Here is an 18107-nt window from a genome sequence, read left to right as displayed (position 1 = left end):
GAGATGAGTATGTGCTGTCCGCTAAAGCTTCCTCAAGTCTCCTCTCCTGACATCTTTCTGCCAGATGGTCGTTCGAATTCTTAGGGTGCTTGGCCTTCCTGGTTCCTACAACGTGAGCCAAGCCCAGAGAACTTTGGTCCTTCAATTTCCCCGTTGCTCCACCCCTCTTGCGAGCAGGACCTGGAGCCTGGAGGTCAAGGAGAGGCTAGGAGCAGCGACCTATGGGGCTCTGGGAAGGAGCTCCCGGCTTGCCTATGGGTGCCCTGGGGAGAGCATCACCTCCGGCTCAGAGGGTTTCGGGAACGCCTTCTCCAGCTCAAGCACGCCTTTTGTCGTTTATGAGGTGAACGCATTATCAGCTCTGTCTTGAATTTCCCTGAAGGGTTATCCCGATATTTTAAAATTGCAATCCAGACTCTCAACAAATTACAAATGTGTGTAAACATAATCAGAGTGTGGATCCAATCCACTTGTAATTGCTAATAGAAAAAAAGGAAAAGAAAAAACCCACAAAGACTTAAACAAGCAAGAAAAGCCGGGGGGCGGTGGGGGGATCAGTTCTGCAGGGTGTTTGCCTTTGTGATTTGCTTCCTAGGAGACCGTCCCAACGCGTCCCGCAGCCCACCCTACCTCGCAACTCCCTGCGGTGATGTCTGGGCTAGAGGAATCCAGGGCTTGGTCCCTGCAGCTGAGGCCTACGGGATATCCCGGGAAAGAGCAGCCTCTCCCGAGTGGTGAAGAGTCCCTCAAGCCTTCGCGCTCTGGTGACCTCGCGGGATTCTGAGAAAAGCACTGCGGAACGGCGGGAGAGGGCCCTGCTGCTTGCTTCGAGCCCCCGCCCCCACCCCTTGCGCCCCGGGGACCGCAACTAAGTCCCCGACGCCGCTCTTCCCTTTTCCTGAATACCCTGGGACTGTGCTCCCGAGTTCCAGCTCCTAGGACTCAAAGACACTCTCCGTTCCTCACTCTTCAAAGGCCACCTCCTTTTCTAGAGGTGGGCTCCCCGACCTTGCGCTTTTAGAGCTGCAGGAGCGGCGCTGCACAGGTCTGACAAGCCCAGCTCATTGGCGGGTATTTGAGCCATCAGTCCGAAAGACATTTGGGGAAAATATTGCACATAGAAATTCATATTATACATTATGTATATTATATAATATTATATATATAGTCCATAAATTAGTAAGTGTGTGCGGTGTTTTTCTTGAAACCGTTAGCATCCTAGTTGGTATTGGTGGTATTGGTTGATATTAACACGAATGACAAGTGGGTGATTTTCAAGAAGCACCCGGTGCCTCTAGAGAATGCGTCGGAATATCAGCGGAGACGACTGCGTATGCCTCCGGATGCCCATCTATAAACTCTCTTGCTTGTGGCTATTCCTCGTTCCCCAACCATATTGACCATTCACCTGGATAAGGCAATTTCCTCGAAAGGGCGATCTGAGGACGCTGACCCCCTAAATGACTGAGGACGCTGGATCTTTAGGGGAAACATCGTGTCTTGGGGGTGCCAAAAGTCCCCAGCCCTTACCCACACCTTTGTCACGACGGGCAATTCGGTCTGTGTAGGGGAAAAACAGCAACGTTAAAATGCAACTGTGTAAATGAGGATAGAGAATGCGAAAGGAGGGAGAGGCAAGGAGCTGCTCTATTTCTAGGGAGGTGTTGGGAAGACTGATCCGCTCCAAGGACAAACCGCTGGGAAGGGAAAAACGGCCCACATCGAACTGGATGCCGGGTGGAAACCTCTCTGCGCTGTTAGATTGCGTCCAGTACAGCAGATGGCAAGAGCACGTGCGGCGCTCAGCTTAGGCTCTCGGAGGCAGCTGAGTTGGAAATCCCGAAGGAAGGCACCCACAAGCTCCCACTCTGCGCTGGCCCACCCGCGTGCACTCCCACCCCCCACGCGCGTCCCTGGCTCAGAAGCACACAAATATTTACTGCTTAGAGCCGGTACCGCTGGGGAGATCGAGCGACGTGCGCGGCGCACAGTGCGGCCCTGGCAGGGCTCTGGGCTCCGGGTCGGGGGTTCGAGCGGCCAAGGGATGGGGTGGGGGCGGGGAGAGTGGGGGGAGGGCGAAGGACCGCCGAGAGGAGGGGGGAGTGGGTGGGCTAATGATGAAAAAGTCTCCTCCATCCCAGCTCCTTAATTAAATGCATGGAAAGAACCGAGGCGAGCACATCTGGTTTCAATCTGCAGCCCTTTGATGGCATCAAATGTTCTTTTCCCAGATCAGGGCTGGAAGTTCTGGGCTAACTATGGCCGTTTGGAGCCCAGAAACCATTTACACACACTCGTACCCTTCTTTCTCTCCAGTCGAGCCTCTTGGCTATAGGACGAAAAAAAAAAAAAAAAAGTCTAGCAATCAAGGGAGTGCGGGAGTACGGATGCGTGTGTGTGTGTGTGTGTGTGCGCGCGTTTAAAGAACATAAAACGCCACAAATAAGCAATTAATATTTTACTTAGTCGTTATATAGTAACTCATTTCTAATGAGACTGTTAAAGCTGTTACCAAATTCCAACAGGTCATGAAAAAATTGCTCAGCACCTCTCTGTCTTCTGTCAGGTTACGGCTCCGCAGACGGACGACAGAGGATTATCCGCAAACTTAGATGGGGGTTCCTCCCCCGCTCTCTGTCCTCCCGCCACCACAGCCAGGCTGGACGCAGAACTGCACGGAAGCCTCCCCAACTCCTGCCTCTGGGAGTGCTCCTGCCTGCTCCAAAGAATCTGGGCAGCGGGACCCTCTGGGTTTAGCGTCCTCGCCTGGGGAAGCAACTTTGGCCTTACCGTGGAAGTTACAAAATTGGCGGGGGTAGGGAGAAAGATTATAATATATATTTGGAGTCCTTTCCTCCAGTTTAATAAACACGTACTTTTCTCATTGCCCTAGCCCTGGTATTCCTAATGGCGGGGAAAGCCTCAAATAAACTCGGTGCCCTCTGGATCTCCCCAGTCTGCCTTTAGTCCTTGCGAGAGGCGTGAGAGAGCTTCCCATTATCATCCCTCTTGTTATTTTTACTACATTATTTAATAGGCTCCCTCTACGGAACCAAAAATAGCCTTAATATGCTTACTTTCTCCCTGTACTCCACCCAAAACTATTAGAACAGCAGAAAATTGTTTTTTTTGGGGGGGGGTGGGGGTTTGGGGGAAGGCAGAAGGAGAAGAAAATTTGATTGTGATGGTGGCGGATTTTTTCCAAATTTCCCCACAGCTGTTATCAAAACATGCAAATGAGATTTTCCAACAGGATCTTAAACAAATCTGGAGGAGTTAATGCCGAAGCAAAATAATCAGCACGTTTGAAGTGACTGTGAGTTTCAGTTTGTCTTTTCTCCCCGTGATATTATTGCAGGGGAATGATAATTAGACCTTTAGAAATCCAAAGGGGCTCTCTTGCTCTCTTCCCTCTCTCATTTCTCTTCTCTCGTTCTCTCTCTCTCTCTCCCTTCCTCCCTCCCTCTCTCCCTCCCTCTCTCTTGCTCCCTCCCTCTCCCTTTCTCTCTAACTCTGATGTTGGCAAAGGGGGTTTTCTTAATCAGACTGTTTTTTGGTCCCAGGGAAAGGAGGAAGAAGGAGATTGTGATGGAGAAAGGGGGTCTGTGAAACGTCAGGCACGGCACAAAGGCTTTGCCACGTAATTACAGGCTCCTATTAAGTCGAGATCTGCCCTCCCAGGGGTCTCCAATTTTCTTGTATTCCCTACAAAGCCTCCTCTGCATGCCAGTTTGTGCCTTTTGAAGTGCCAGAGAGCTTCTTGATCCAACTGAGAAGGAAAAAGGAGCCCAGCAAGAAGAGGGGGAGAGACAGAAGGGAAAGGGGGGAACCCACCAGCACCCTCCGTCGGACTCTTGAAGCCTTTTTTTTATTCTTCTTCTTATTTTTTTTTTACTCTTTACAAAAAGTAAAGTGAGAATCCTGCTCTCTAATACATCTGCAAGACATCACCCTCTCCTCCTGAAACTTTAGTCACTCCTGAGAATCCACAGGAGTGCAGAGAGGGGGGAACACGTTTTCTTGAAGATGTTTTAAAGCTGGAACAAGCCTTCTTCTGTTGGTGCTTGAACTCTTGCCTGGGAATAACTTTTTTAACCTTTAAAAAAACCATTCACTTTGATTCTTCTCTCCCACTCCTTCTCTCTTCTTCTGTTTGCCTAACTCCCCCGCCCTGCTGGCCTCCGCTTTCCTCTCTCCCCCTTATTATTATTTTTAGTCTGTGCGTGTGGACACTTTTGGAGAGTTGGAAGGGATTTTTTTCTCCTGACTTGAACATAGGGTGACTTTTTAATATTGTATTTTAGTGTGGATTATCTCTTTGGACCGCGCCGGACTTGGCCTCAGGAAAGCAACCAAGGCTGCGGAAGGCGGCTGGTGCAGAACGCTCTGCTCTACAGAAGGGGGTCCCCCGCCCTCTTTTCCAATTTTTTTTTTTTTGGCCTTCCTCTCCTTCCCTCCCTCTTCCTCTCTCTCTCTCTCTCTCTCTCTCTCTCTCTCTCTCTCCACTACCCCCCTCTTTCTTCCCCACTCGGCTCCTCTCCCCCCTCGCGCCCACAGCGTTTGGTGTTGATTCGAGCGGGAAGAGGGGGGTGGGTGGGATCGGTGGGGGAGACCATGACCTCCAGCTACGGGCACGTTCTGGAGCGGCAACCGGCGCTGGGCGGCCGCTTGGACAGCCCGGGCAACCTCGACACCCTGCAGGCGAAAAAGAACTTCTCCGTCAGTCACCTGCTAGACCTGGAGGAAGCCGGGGACATGGTGGCGGCACAGGCGGACGAGAACGTGGGCGAGGCTGGCCGGAGCCTGCTGGAGTCGCCGGGACTCACCAGCGGCAGCGACACCCCGCAGCAGGACAGTGAGTGAGGGGCGCATGCCCACGGGGGTGTGTGCCCGGGACAGAGGGCGGGGACCCGTGTAGGGCAGCTAGAGCCCGTCCGCGGCCAGAAAGACAAGGTCCTGGGACCAGGAGAGGTGATGGCAGACTTCAAAGGAAGGGCCAGTCAGAGGGGAAACCAGATGAGAAAAGCGGGTCTCGGCCGAGGGCATAGCCAAGGAGGACGCTGGAGAGAGGCTCCCAAGGTCCGGGGACACTCCTAGGCCCTGCGGTCTCAGGCAGAGACTCTGTCCGCGGCGGACTCTCTTTACTTCGGCCAGGCACCGGCTCGGTTCATCCCGCACGCGGGGCGGTGGGGCTGGGCTGGGAAAAGGTCTTAGCGGCGTGCAAACTCAGAGAGCCAGCGCTGTTTGGGAAAGCAGCAGGTTAAAGATGCTGAGTCGGGTTGGAAGGGCTTCTCTCGGGCAGCGTATGACGGCTTGAGGGAGGGCACCAGGCACAGGGAGCAGGACTTGGCGCTGCTCAGGCTGCACACTCCATGCAGGCACCGTAAGGCCGGGCGCGACCGGGAGGCCGCGAGAGAACGCCCGGCCCGAGACGCTGGAGCTGCTCTCTGCCCCCTGCTGTTGCCTCTACCGCAAATGGGTTTGACACTGGCAGAGTCAAAAGCCCGGCTGACTGGGGAAAACTCAGGCCAAGCAAAGGGAATGTCCTTTACGGGTGAAACCTGAAATCCAGCCCCGCATGATCCCGCACAGGCGAGCTGCATCCGGGAGGCGCGGGCTTCAGTGCGGAGGCCAGTGTCACCTTAGAGGAGCTCTCCCTATTGGCTCTTAAACGTCCAGAAAAGTCCAGTTTCCCTTCCCCATCCTCACCAACCAACCTCGCGACCCATGAAAATCTCGCTTAGCTAGTGCCTTAAAAAGAGACTGCAATTGTATCCCCATGTCCCCAAGTCTGTAACAGACCGGTCACCCTGTTCATCCCAGGTGACATGTGGCCAGATACGTACAGATACTCCCTCTTCTCGAGGTTGCAAGAGTCTGAACTTAGCTGTAAGTTCTCAAATGAGGCTGGTCGCTTTCTATGTCAGTAGTTGCTGGTTACCATTTTGTCTTCAAATTTGGAAATCGTGGAACCAGGGGGCCCGCCAGCATTCTATGATTTTCACAAAACATTGCCTATTTCAGACTCTCAAAGAATAGACATGCAAATCAAACTGCACATAGAAACAATTGGAAACAGGGCCCGGGCACAGTGGTGGCCCCGCGGGCCACGCTAAAGCAAGCCGCAGAGAGAGCCTCTGGTGTGCTCAGGGCGCCTGGTCTTCACCCTGCTTCCTTAGTTCCGGCATGGGCGCCCCTGGGTGTTTTTACCCAAAAGCGGCCTAGGGCGGATCCACCCAATGCACTAGCAGACGGCTACAGGAACTGAATGAGGAAGTCTGGCCTGGACATCAGAGAAAGGTGGCCAACTCTGAGGAATGAAGAACCAGGTGTCCCCAAGTTCCGCATAAAGAGCTAGGCGCAGAGACAGAGACGTTCTGTTTAGGGTTTGGGTGCTTGAGAGGCTGCACCCGCAGCATTACTTAAGTGTTTGCATAGGCACTCTTAGTTCTAACAAAATGCACTGAGAAATACTATGATTGTTTTTAAAAGTTTTACCAGGGAAAATGAAAAACGAAAAATGTAGGGAGAGTCCAGTCGTGGTGGCTCATGCCTGTAATCCTAGCACTTTGGGTGGCCGAGGCGGGCAGATCACGAGGTCAGGAGTTCGAGACCAGCCTGACCAACGTGGTGAAACCCCTCTCTCCTAAAAATACAAAAATTAGCCGGGCGTAGTGCCGAGCGCCTGTAATCCCAGTTACTCAGCAGGTTGAGGCAGGAGAATCGCTTAAACCCGGGAAGCGGAGGTTGCAGCCAGCCCAGATAGTGCCACTGCACTCCAGCCTGGATGACAGAGTGAGACTCCGTCTCAAAAAAAAAGTAGGGAGAACAGCATTTGGTGTAGACCCCAGCTTCGCCAATTCTGCACGTCCAGTCGTTTCTGTTTTGCCAGGACGACTTATTAATTGCAGCGTTTACCACTGTTCGGATACTAGAGGCTGGACCCACAACAGAAAACAGGACCACGAAGAAACTTCTGCTTAGAAGACCAGAGTGGGGCAGGAGAGACTAGATGCTGCTTTGCCCTATGAGGAGGCTGGAGGATGAGAAAACCAGGGCCAAGGCCAGCGGCCTCGGCCAGCCTGGGGAATAAGCCAGCCGTGGTGGCTCTCAGATGCTGCAGGGGAAGAGGGATGCAAATTGTACCGTTGTTTGTCTCTGAGTGGACGCCACTCCCGAGAAGGGAGCTCGGGATTCGTCGTGACCTTAGAGTGGGTATGGAGCCGGGCTGGCCAGAGGAAGCTAGCTATGGAGCGCCCCCGAGCAGATTCGGATGCGACGCGCGGTGGCTGGGAGGCTGCCCTGGACTGGGGACTGGCTTCTGTGAGACCTGAGCCTGGCACCTCAGAGGCCCTGTGGAGCACGTGGCGTCCTCAGGAGCGCTCGAGGACAAGCTCAGCATCCCGGGCGGAGTTGGGGACTGTATGTCCCAGGAGAAGGGGAGAAGACTCTAGAAACTCGCCCACGTGATACTTGGGCTCATCTCAGAGTTACAATAACTAGAGAGGCCTTGTGGGGAGAAGACCCAGAAAGGAAACTGAGGCTCAGAAAGAGGATGCTCTGAGGAAGCATGATCAAGAGACAGCTTCGGAAGGAGGCCGCAGAAGGCAGAGCGAGGTGATGGGGACGAAGTGACAGGCACCTGGAGCTAGGAAAGTAGCCGAGAAACACATACACGCACACACACACACACACACACACACACCCCAGGCCTTGCTTCCTGGAGAGATGAGGGTAGTGTTCTAACGAATAGTTTGTTGCTTTTATAAGCACTTTTCTCAACCTCTCTTTTCTCCGCTGGCATGAGAATAGGAGGGCCTGATGAGTCTTATGGTAGCAAGCGTCCAGGGTTACCAGCATCCCTAGTTCTTGGGCTCCCATCAAGAGTTGCCAAGAAAGCTGTTGTGAGCTACTTGGAAGTCAGGACAGCTGGGCCTCCAGCTTGCAGTGACAATGAGGCTCAGACTGTAAATCAGGGAAGAGGGGAGTGTCTCGGGAAAGGATGGCTAGAGCAGACTCTCCTCCACCCACAAAGGGACACAGGGATGGAACCAGGAGTCTAGCGCTCTTTGTATCCCGCTGGAAGTCTACTCGAGTGGGAAACGATTGTCTCCTGCAGAGAGATGGGGAACATTAAAAAGAAGCCTTTGGCTCTTTTAGCTATATAGAAACAGTCCTTGTCCTTTCTAAATTTTCTCTTCAGCTGAAATTAGCAAAACAAACTCCACTTACATCTTCAATATCAGATTCTTAATTTTGCAAAATTCCTAACTATAACCTGGGCCGAATATAGTTAGAAGGAGTAGGTATTGTCTAAAGTGAGGGCTTCTCCCAGACCCTCCCCACCCCACTCACCATCAGCAATTCTGTCCCCACTCCCAGGTTGGTTGATATTCACTACACTGTCCTCTCTGTAGAATGCTTTCTTTCCCTTTTTACTGAGTCTCCCAAACTAGTAAATTCTCAACTTCTGTGCTCAAATACATTAAGTGTTCAAAGAAATAGTTCTTTAACATTGTTTGGGATCCAGTGGCTAATGGGAGACTGTGGAGTGTGAATGGGGGTGGTGGCAGAACGTGGGTAATCAGGGAGAGGAAAGAGGAACAGGTCATAAAAATAGGCAGACCTACTTCAATGAGGACAGTGCATCCCGCTGTCATTTCTTAAAGTGAACTTCTGCAAACTCTTTAAAAAAAATGCGCCTGCCTTCCACGTTTCCAACCTCTAAATTAGTGAAACCAGATTGTCCTAATAAGACCTTTTGTTGGAAACACATGTAGTCATAAAAAGGTAGACGGAAAGTCAATTAGACACGCGCGCACACACGCGCACATTCACAAGCCGGTGCTAAGTGTGCACCCGGCGCAGCTGGCTCCCGGGCCGCGGCGGGATGCAAATGCAAAACAGCGACGCGGGAAATCGATTTGTCACAAAGGGAGAGGTGTAAACGCAGCGCAAAGGAATTGCTTGCCCAGTCTACCAGCCACACTCTCTCGGGACCTTGCCCAGCCAACTTCTCTAGGCCAGAGAAACGCCCAGGAGAGCGGGAACATTTTCTAGGGCGCTCCCAAGTTGGAATTCGCATCACAGTAATATCAACTTCTAGAGTCTCAGCGTTTGCAACAACCCTGGCGCCAGAAATTTTCTTATGCAGCACCATCCTGGGACTCTGGAGCCCGTGCTGGCAGTCTAAATTTGAGCTTCAATTATCTCGTTGAAGAGGGGAGCCAATGAAATATATAGCTTTAAGGTTGGCCTGGAAACTTTTCTCTTTAGAGGAGGTGAAACATAGGATTAAGTGCCTCACTAAGTCCCCAAAGCTGAATGTCAAGGCCAGCCAAGAGGTGGTGATTTCGGTTTATTTTACATGCAGAGGTAGGGGCCCGGGTGACCTCCTTCTCTTAGAATTTTGGGGAAATTGACAGTCCAGTGACTCCTACCCACTTTTGGGTGAAGGACGATTTGGAATTTGAAGTGTGGGGAGACAGGCCTGTGAAGTCCGAAGGACTCACCGGGCCTCCAGATCACCCAATTCTGGAATGCAGTGAATACCCACCCCCATGGTTCAGAGCATCTCTCCCATGCGTTAGACGTCGTGCAGTCCTGCATTTTGGCTGAGACACCTAACCCCGGTGCACTCAGGTCAGAGCGCCAGGGTTTCAGGCAGACAGCAATGGGTCACACGGGTCCTTATAGTTCCTTCCTCTTCCCAGGAGTGTCATTTTAGATTTTACAACACGAGCGAATAAATCATCTGCAAACCAACAAGATGTCACCTTCAGGCTCCCCGCTGCAAGCAAAAAAAAAAAAAAAAAAAAAAAAAAAAAAAAAAGTCCATTCAGAAGCAGTGATGCCTTTCTATTCCACCGACCCAGCTTTGAATGTCTCTCCCAGCCAGGACCCTTTTCCAAGAAATAACAACTGTAGATTTTCAACCACGACGATCCCTAGACCAGTCTGATTTTTTATTTTAAAAGGCATGTTTCTTTTACAATCCCTCTCCTACACACTGTTTCCCGCTCCATCCATCAGCCTACCATACCACCATCGCAGACCCCTAACTCCTGAAAAACCCTCCTCCTTGGCGGAAGCACTAGGGCCCTCAGGTACGGGATTGTTGCAAAGGTCTGTACGTGCCTGTGCCTGCATTGCGACCCCCAGCGCGCCTCCAGTTCCAAGGCCGAGCCCACTTTCAACCGCTCTGGAAATATGAATGTATTTTTCCCCCCTTTAGAAGAAGTTATACGAGGAACAACTTTTTGAAATCTGGAGTGTGTTTGTAGAGACGGAGATAAGGATTGAATTTCGCTTATTTTTCTACAGGTGATGAAAGTGTTTTGGGGGTCAGAGTATCCTCTCAAGGAAAAAGTAAAACGTGGGGGCTCGCATTCTCTATCCAAGCCTTTGTAAGTTTAATTAACAGGACCCTTAAATTATTCCTTAGAGCTACAGATAAAAAATTACAGGCAATGTTTGGATAAGGGGCCAGCTCTCCGTGTCCAAACATTTAGAGAACTGCCTGTGAGTGCACACCGTTGTAATCTGATTGGGCGCCCTTTGTCGAATTCTGTGTTTACTTTGATGCTATTTGAGTACCATTCCCATTGTTTGAATGTCCTTTAACTCCGTTTACAACAATATATTAATAAAGAGGATGCATATGTCACGTTATGTATCCACAAGAATTTGGATTCCTTTAAAATCAAACGGCTTGGTGAGCAGGCAAACACTCAAAACCCAACAGTCTCAAACAGCAATAATAATATGAGCAAATGGCTGCCATGCCCCCCTTTTCTCCAAATGCTGTTTATTCTAAAATCAATAAGTTAGGAGATACATTGCAGAGAAAGTCATTAGTGGTTCAGGGTCGGCAGGTTTGTTTTTCAGGTGTAGATGTTCTTGAGTAATACCTCTCCACTGTGGACTAAATATTAGTAGATTGCCGTTGTCATTTTTCTAATTTAATGCGGCAGCCTCAAGGAAGTACTCATCCAGACAATTATGGGGTATCGATTTTTAACTTTAAGATTAAAAAATACCATATTTCACTTGCCTTGGGACTACTTTTCTTGATAAAAAAATATCTGGGAAGATGATTTTAGGGCCATGTTAGCGTAGGGGAGGGGAATAAAGGCACAAAGGGTGGTTGGTTAAGGAAATTTTATGAAAGAAAATTAAGAAAACATGTCAGAATAAATCAATCAGATGCACAAGTGAGTTAGAGGAATCTGAGGACAACCAGCAGCTTGGGGATTCTTCTGTTCCCCCGGTTCTCAGATATAGGAATAAGGGTCTGAGTTATGCCCAGAATACATTCGTCGGGTACTGGATGTCCCAGTCCCTTAGCTGTGCCACGTAATGAAGAAGCTCTAATTCCCGAGAACTTTGGGGCTTATTTTTACCATCATTGAGTCCGCCCAGGCTCAGCTCTCTTACAAAGGGATAAATCTGAAATTCATGTATTAATTTGAATCCCCAAGATCCGAGTTATGAGAAAGGACAAGGGCAGGTTCTACTCCTATTTTGTTTACTTTCACCGAGTTACTGCGAAGTGATTGGAAACTTTCTTAACGGGCAGAGAGAGAATACACGGAAACTCGGATGCAGTAATAAAGTTGACATAGGAGTCGGAACAGGGGGCTCTTTTTGGATCTCACTTTTACTGGGGCTTGAGGGTGTGGAATGGGTGGAAGAGTAATTAACTTAATGAAGAATTTTAACGTTGAAAACAGAGCCCACAGTATTTTTGGTTATAGTGGTGTGGTCTCTGCCTCGGCAAAGAGACAAACACCCCCACCCCATCTTCGCAGTTCTCCTCTCTGCTGCACCGAAGCCAGGCGCTGCTTTCCCTCCGGGTAAATGAGCGGCAAGCCTCTCCAGACGCATTCCTCCTTGCCCTCTTTCGCCGAAAGGGGGCGCGCTCCTCCCAGGCGGCGCTGGTACCTATCCTGCCTTCAAAAATCTCTGGGTTCCTGCAGGAGAGACAGTAACAAAACGTGGGAAATAATAGCTCGAAGACACTTCAGGGACTATAGGAATATAAGCTGCACACACATGCATCTTAATGGAAACATGTAGACAGCTGGCAGGAGCATTGGCTGCCTGCCTCTTCTCCTTTCAAATGAGGGTGGTCGGGGTTCCAGGGTGGCAGGAGGGGAGTGGGGCCAGATGACCGTGGATGGAATTGGTGGGTGCTAGGACTGACGCCTGGGTTCCATGGCGGAGGAGAGGATTTGTCCCCATGGAGCTGTGTGGACTTTTCTGCATATGTACTTGAGGTCTTTAAAGAAAGAAGGGCAGATCTGAGAAATGGAGAAGTGGCTGGTATTAGTGAGACGTTGAAAAACTGCCGCAGAAGCCCTCACAGTGCCTGGAGTGTTAAGACAGAAAAGAAAACTTGGCACCATAGAGTTTTAGGCCCTGGGATCAGGGTAACCTTTCCTCCTCACGAAAGAACAATAACTGCCCCAAATCTTGTGTGAGCCTGCAACTTGGGTACCTAAAGCCATTTGCAATCTGCAAATCTGACTCCTGGCCTCCACTGATCCTCCATTTTTGGGCAAGAGTTTCAAGAGACTCACAGGACAGATGAGGATAAATTTTTAACCCCTTCTGTAAATTTAGGGATTTTCGACTTCTTACCACTCCCTGACAATGGGGGTCAACAAATCAAGGCAACGGTGAGAGTAACAAACTGGAATAATGAATATTTTGTCTTCATAGCATAGATGATGGTTAATACATACTTTCCAAGATAATCTGAGCTGGAGTGTTCACTAGAAACAGGAGCACAAGGCCAGAACTGTAAGGGAAATTGCTTTCCCACAAACGTTTGTCTGAGAATGAGAACATTCACCCCATTCACCTAATTTCTCATCATCAGTCATGTCATTATATTTTCAAGGACCTCACAGTGCTGGAAAGTGGTGTAGTTATAAATAAGCATAAAAACAGATGGGTGATCCCAGTCCTCTAAATATATTCGGGGATGCCAAATCTTTTCAAAGAGAATTCATATATACAACTTAAAGGCCGAGGAGCCCAACTCAATCAAAATTTGAGCCAGGATGTGCTAAGTTCAATCAGCTTGAATATGGGCAAAGTGTTAGACCTAGCCAGCACTTCAGATATATACAGAGAACCACATTTTCTCAAGTTTCCATTGTTATTTTCCACACAAATTTAGTGTTAGTCTTCAAAGGGATTGTCAGATTTGGTTTGGGCCCGGAGGATGGTGAGAGTCAGTGCCCCAGGCTCCTGTCCTTGTCTACTCCCCTTTTTTTGGTACTCTCTGCTTCAACAGTTTGCCGAAAATCTGTGTTGCAGAGAAAATTGACACCTAGAGGCCACAGAGGTCTCCTAAATGTTGTTTTCTAGGATCCTTAGAAAACAAGAGGACTGTTGAGCTCACTTATATGTAATATACCTGGTATCTTTATGTATTTTTCTTCTCTGCTAATTCATTTTATAATAGCCAAGTTAGAGACTTCCTGGAGATTTAGGTTTTGGGGACTGGATATCATTCTGTTTTATTTTCAGCTAACTCATAAATATATGAAGTTGAAAGTTCCCATTGAAGTAGGTATTCAATGTAAACCTTTATACCTGGGCATTTTCACATATCACCATTAATTCAAACTGGGAGGTAACATTAAATAATTATGTACATTGTGACTTTCCATTTTCTACCAGTGCTGCTTCCCTAAATACTGGTCTAGATTCCAGCAGTAGTATACTACTGGGACAGTTGCTAAATTGTTGCCTGTGTTGAGTTAATGCTTACCAAGTGAGAGAATGAGCTCTCCATCCTTGGTGGAACACCTTTCTAATCTAGCCTAAGTACTAGCCACTTTACCCTCCCCTTCCCATTTCATACCTTTTGCCTAGGACGTATCTTCTAGGCCCACCATTTTAATAACCATCTACATACTAACCACTCCCAGTTTACAGCTTCAAGACTCTCCATTGGAGCTGCAGTCCATATCTGCAGCCACTTATTTGACATTTCCATTTGAACATCACAAACGTGCTTCGACCTCAACATCAACAAAACATGGAACTAACGAACTTTCTTTCCCCAATCTGATCCTCCTACAGCTTTCCCTGTTTTCCCATATGGTAACATGTGGATGCAAGACTCAGGCACTTCAGACTCATCCTTGACTCTCCTTCCTTTATGATTCTGTTCCATCCATCCCCAAATCCTATCAAGTTTACCTTCTAAAATAATTTGAATTCATCTACTATTTAAATCTCTATCCTGGCTCATCTGCACTGCTGTACCACCCTCCTAGCCTGTGGAAACTCTCTGTATCCATGCTTGTCCTTAATGTGTTGGTTACGAAGACTGGATATAATAGATCCCTAAAGAATATTTGTTGAATTTCCAAATGATAAATGCTAGTGTATTTTTCTACAAATACATGTAAAAAAATCATGTCATGTTCTTTCTTTAGAACTCACAATCACTTTTCATTCTTTACATCAAAATTGAATTGTTTATCTTGATTTTAAAAATCACTCTTGATAGTCTACCTTCCCATCCCTGCTCTAGCAGCCTGCCTGATACCTCTCTCTCTCTCTCTCTCTGTCTGTCACACACACACACACACACACACACACACACAGATTGTAACTGTTTTCCTATTGTTCCCTAGTATGCTAGCTAGACTAGTATACTAACTCCCTGTGCTCTAGTCTCCTTTCATGTGCTCTGGTCTCATTTTGGCTTCTCTGACTTCTGATGTGAAGTATCCTTGCTCTGTGCCTTGTTTTTGCAAATCTTCCCATGCTTTCTTCCAAGATTCTGCTCCCATCACACCTCCTTGCGAAACCTTCTCTGACTACTTTATTCCAGACCACACAAATCTCTTTTCTCAAGACTTACTATGGAAATAACAATCAGTGGCTCCACAAGTAGTGCTCAATTGTTTTCTAAATGTTTTATGATTATCTAGATTTTTTTAAGATTTAGAGACTTTTGGGGAAAAGGTGTATTCTGCAGTGTACAACACCGCTGCAGTAAGCAAATTTTTTTTTGTACAGAATACTTCTACTGTTTTTGTAATCCTTTTTTTCTCCCCTCCTCCCCATCTCTGTTTTTGTAATCTTAACGGCAAGTAATTTTTTAAATTATAGGAGTAATACCAAAGTGTAATACATGTTCATTTTTGGAAATGTATTATTGTACATTTAAAAATTGAAACGGGACTATCAAGACACCAATTTTTCACCAGTCTGAGCTAGATACAATTAATATTTTGGTGTTAAAATATTTTCTTTTAAACTTTTTACACAATTGGCATCATATTGCATTAACATTCTTCATTATTGATTTGTCTTTACTCAGTGGAAAAAGTTTTAACCCCATTTTCAAAGACTGTGTTTCTCTAAAATTAAAAAACTGCGTAAGCATTTAACCCACTTGCTCTGATCAGAAAAATTAAACAAACATGCACCACACTAACAACAGTTCTCCAAGGATTGTGAAAGCTGTGGCATCAGTTAATTCCCAGCTTTCTCAAGTTCCAGTGGGTACATTTTCAGCAGTAAAGTCCTTCAGAGTAAACAACTTCTTTTCCTTTTCTGCTTGTTCTAGCAGGGAACCTTCCCTAGATATGAGCACATGTCTTCTTTTGAGATGGGAAAAGCCTGCGTAATACCTAAAGGATGTTCTTAGACCACAGTTAGAGAACTACTCCTCCAAAAATTTTGGGGGAAAAATTTTGTAGCAAAGTAGAAATTTTCTATTACTCTTGGTCCCTGAATCTTGAATTTTTAAAATTAAATGTCTTAAGGCTCATACATGCTTTTTGAAAGAAAGAAGGAGGAAAATGACATTTATTTCTTTATACCTTTTAGAGGTATGGGTAAGATAGTGACATCTTCCAGGACATGATAGTATGGTTTGACAGAGGAAGAAGCAATTATAAAAAATTGAAGATAGTGCATTTACCCAGACATGAGCATCTACAGCATCTCAGCTTTTTAAAATGTGATAATTTCAGGGAAACAACATATTTTATTATTATGAAGTCTATTTAAAAATTGTTCCCAAGCAAGTGGACATTAAAACATTTGCCTGATGAATACAAATATTTTATTTAGGGAAAGTATTAACAAGTGATGTAAAATCCCATAGAACAGAAATTTTAACTTATGAATGACATATATGTTAATAATTAATCTTTCTCCTCATGAGAAAGGGAGAAGAGAGAGAGTAAACACCATTTTTGAAAACTAAAAACCACACTTGCCTAATAAAAGTTTCTGAAGTTCCCCCACGTTGCCTATTTCTAAGAGAGGAAAGAAAGAGAACCACCCAGAGAGCTCTTGGCCTGTAACCAGATGTGCTGTTCAACAGTTCTAATCCTCAAGATCAGGGCAAGACCACAGGATGAATCCTCAACACATTTAAGAAATAAAATGTAATTTAGTTCATTAATCATGGAACCAAAATCTGCAGTTTTGCTAGCCATATTTCAAAGACTGAATCCCCCTTCTGACAAGAGAAATAGAAAATAATATCACTCCACATTTGACTGTTACAGTCTGTTCTTAGCTTTCCTCAGGGAAGAAATTTTTCCTGGTATGATCGTTCTTACTCAGAATATACGGACTGCTGTTTAAATTTATATCTCCCCTCTCTCTTTTTTTTTCTTTACCTCAACGTTCTTTTTTTTCTGGGTAGTGAGAATATCTGTTTTCTGAACTGTTTTGGGCTTTTTGATTTGGAGAATCAGAGCTACCTTGAAGGCCAGGATATCCAATCTATGTAGTCCTTGAAATATAATCATTTCAGCTGAATTAATATACTCAGACTGCTGGTTTATTTAGATGACTTACTTTGTCATAAAGAATTAATAAAATTCTTAATATGAAAGATAAGTTGGGATAAAACATAAAACTGCTTCACAAACTTTAAGAAAATGTGCAAATGCTGCTATGTTCTATAAAGCCAATTTTAACAAATAAGGTAGGGCTAATGTAATTATTTTCATTTTACAGATAGAAAAACTGTGGCTTGGAGCTGCTCTGATCCCATTTTATTTATTTTTCATTATATTCCATGATCTTTGATGTCAGCCAAATTCTTCTAGATGCATTATTATCTGGTGAAATCATACTGAGTTAGGAATGAAGAGTCTAGCATGCTATTTCATAACATATTGCCATGCTGCACAGACCTTTTTAAATTCCTCTGGTTCATGTTCTTCATTATAAAATTGGCATGTGACTGCTGCACCTATCTTCTTCATGCTAACACAGCAGGTCGGAAAGAGATTGTGTTTGTGAAAATATTTGAGAAATAAAGGGCTAAATGTATGTGAGTTGTCATACTATAAGGGAGTGAATGGAGAATTTTCTAAATTAAGTTGTCAAGTAACAATAAAAAAACAAGAATGCATTTTGTTGGATTTATAGCAAGATCTCAAAATGTGAAATATTTTAAATTTAGATTTAGACACGTTAGGAGTCTTCATGTGTTTTACGTTGGATTCAGAAAATTCTGTGTTAAATTATGGTTCCACCATTTATTAATACCTGCCAATTGATTTTAGACAAATCTCTGTGTCTCAATTTCATCATCTATAAAACCGGCACATTAATATTTATCACACAGATTTGTTATTTGGAATAATAAAATGATGTAAGCAAAATGCCTAGTACCCTAATCAAATAAATGCTTTATTATAAATTGTTATAAATGCCCTTTAGGGCAAGCATTTATTTGAGTGCCTTCAGTGGGAGTGGTGGTAGGGTACTGGGCATTTTGCTTACATTATTTTCACCCCACAGTACCTCTGACTAGTATGACTTATTTCAGGCATGGATATATGTCCACTGTGGCTTCCCAATCAATGTTGGAGGCCATTTAGTGCCATTGAAATTAGGAATATTTGCATATTCCAAAAGCCATACTCTTACAGCATGTCACTTATTGAGTCTATTTGTTTTCTATCTACAATTAGAAACGATGCCTCATAACTTTCAGTGATACTTATAAGGCCACACCATGAGTATCTGGAAGAGCCAGGAGTTTGGCTCAGAAGTTCCTGACTATGGTTATCACCTTTAGGTCACCCTTCTTCTCTCAGCGTGAAACA

The 18107-nt window shown here is 46.1% G+C and overlaps 1 protein-coding gene across 2 annotated transcripts in view; it reads left to right on the top strand.

Annotated features, from left to right (window-relative positions):
* The first annotated feature begins 1783 nt into the window (after nt 1-1783).
* Nucleotides 1784-18107, top strand: part of PRRX1 (paired related homeobox 1) — a 78142-nt gene continuing 61818 nt past the window's right edge. The window contains exons 1-3 of one of the 2 annotated variants that reach the window (XM_054447730.2): nt 1784-1952; nt 2567-2815; nt 3218-4855. In XM_054447730.2, the coding sequence (XP_054303705.1) occupies nt 4615-4855 (241 nt within the window). In that variant the 5' untranslated portion in view covers nt 1784-1952; nt 2567-2815; nt 3218-4614. Of the gene's footprint in view, nt 1953-2566; nt 2816-3217; nt 4856-18107 lie in introns of those variants that run through there. The other variant, XM_054447760.2, reaches the window with a different exon arrangement.

This window comes from Pongo pygmaeus, chromosome 1 (genome assembly GCF_028885625.2).
Source record: "Pongo pygmaeus isolate AG05252 chromosome 1, NHGRI_mPonPyg2-v2.0_pri, whole genome shotgun sequence".
Taxonomy (NCBI): Eukaryota; Metazoa; Chordata; class Mammalia; order Primates; family Hominidae; genus Pongo; species Pongo pygmaeus.
The sequence above is the reverse complement of the archived record's forward strand: the minus strand, read 5'-3'. Positions and strand labels throughout refer to the sequence as shown.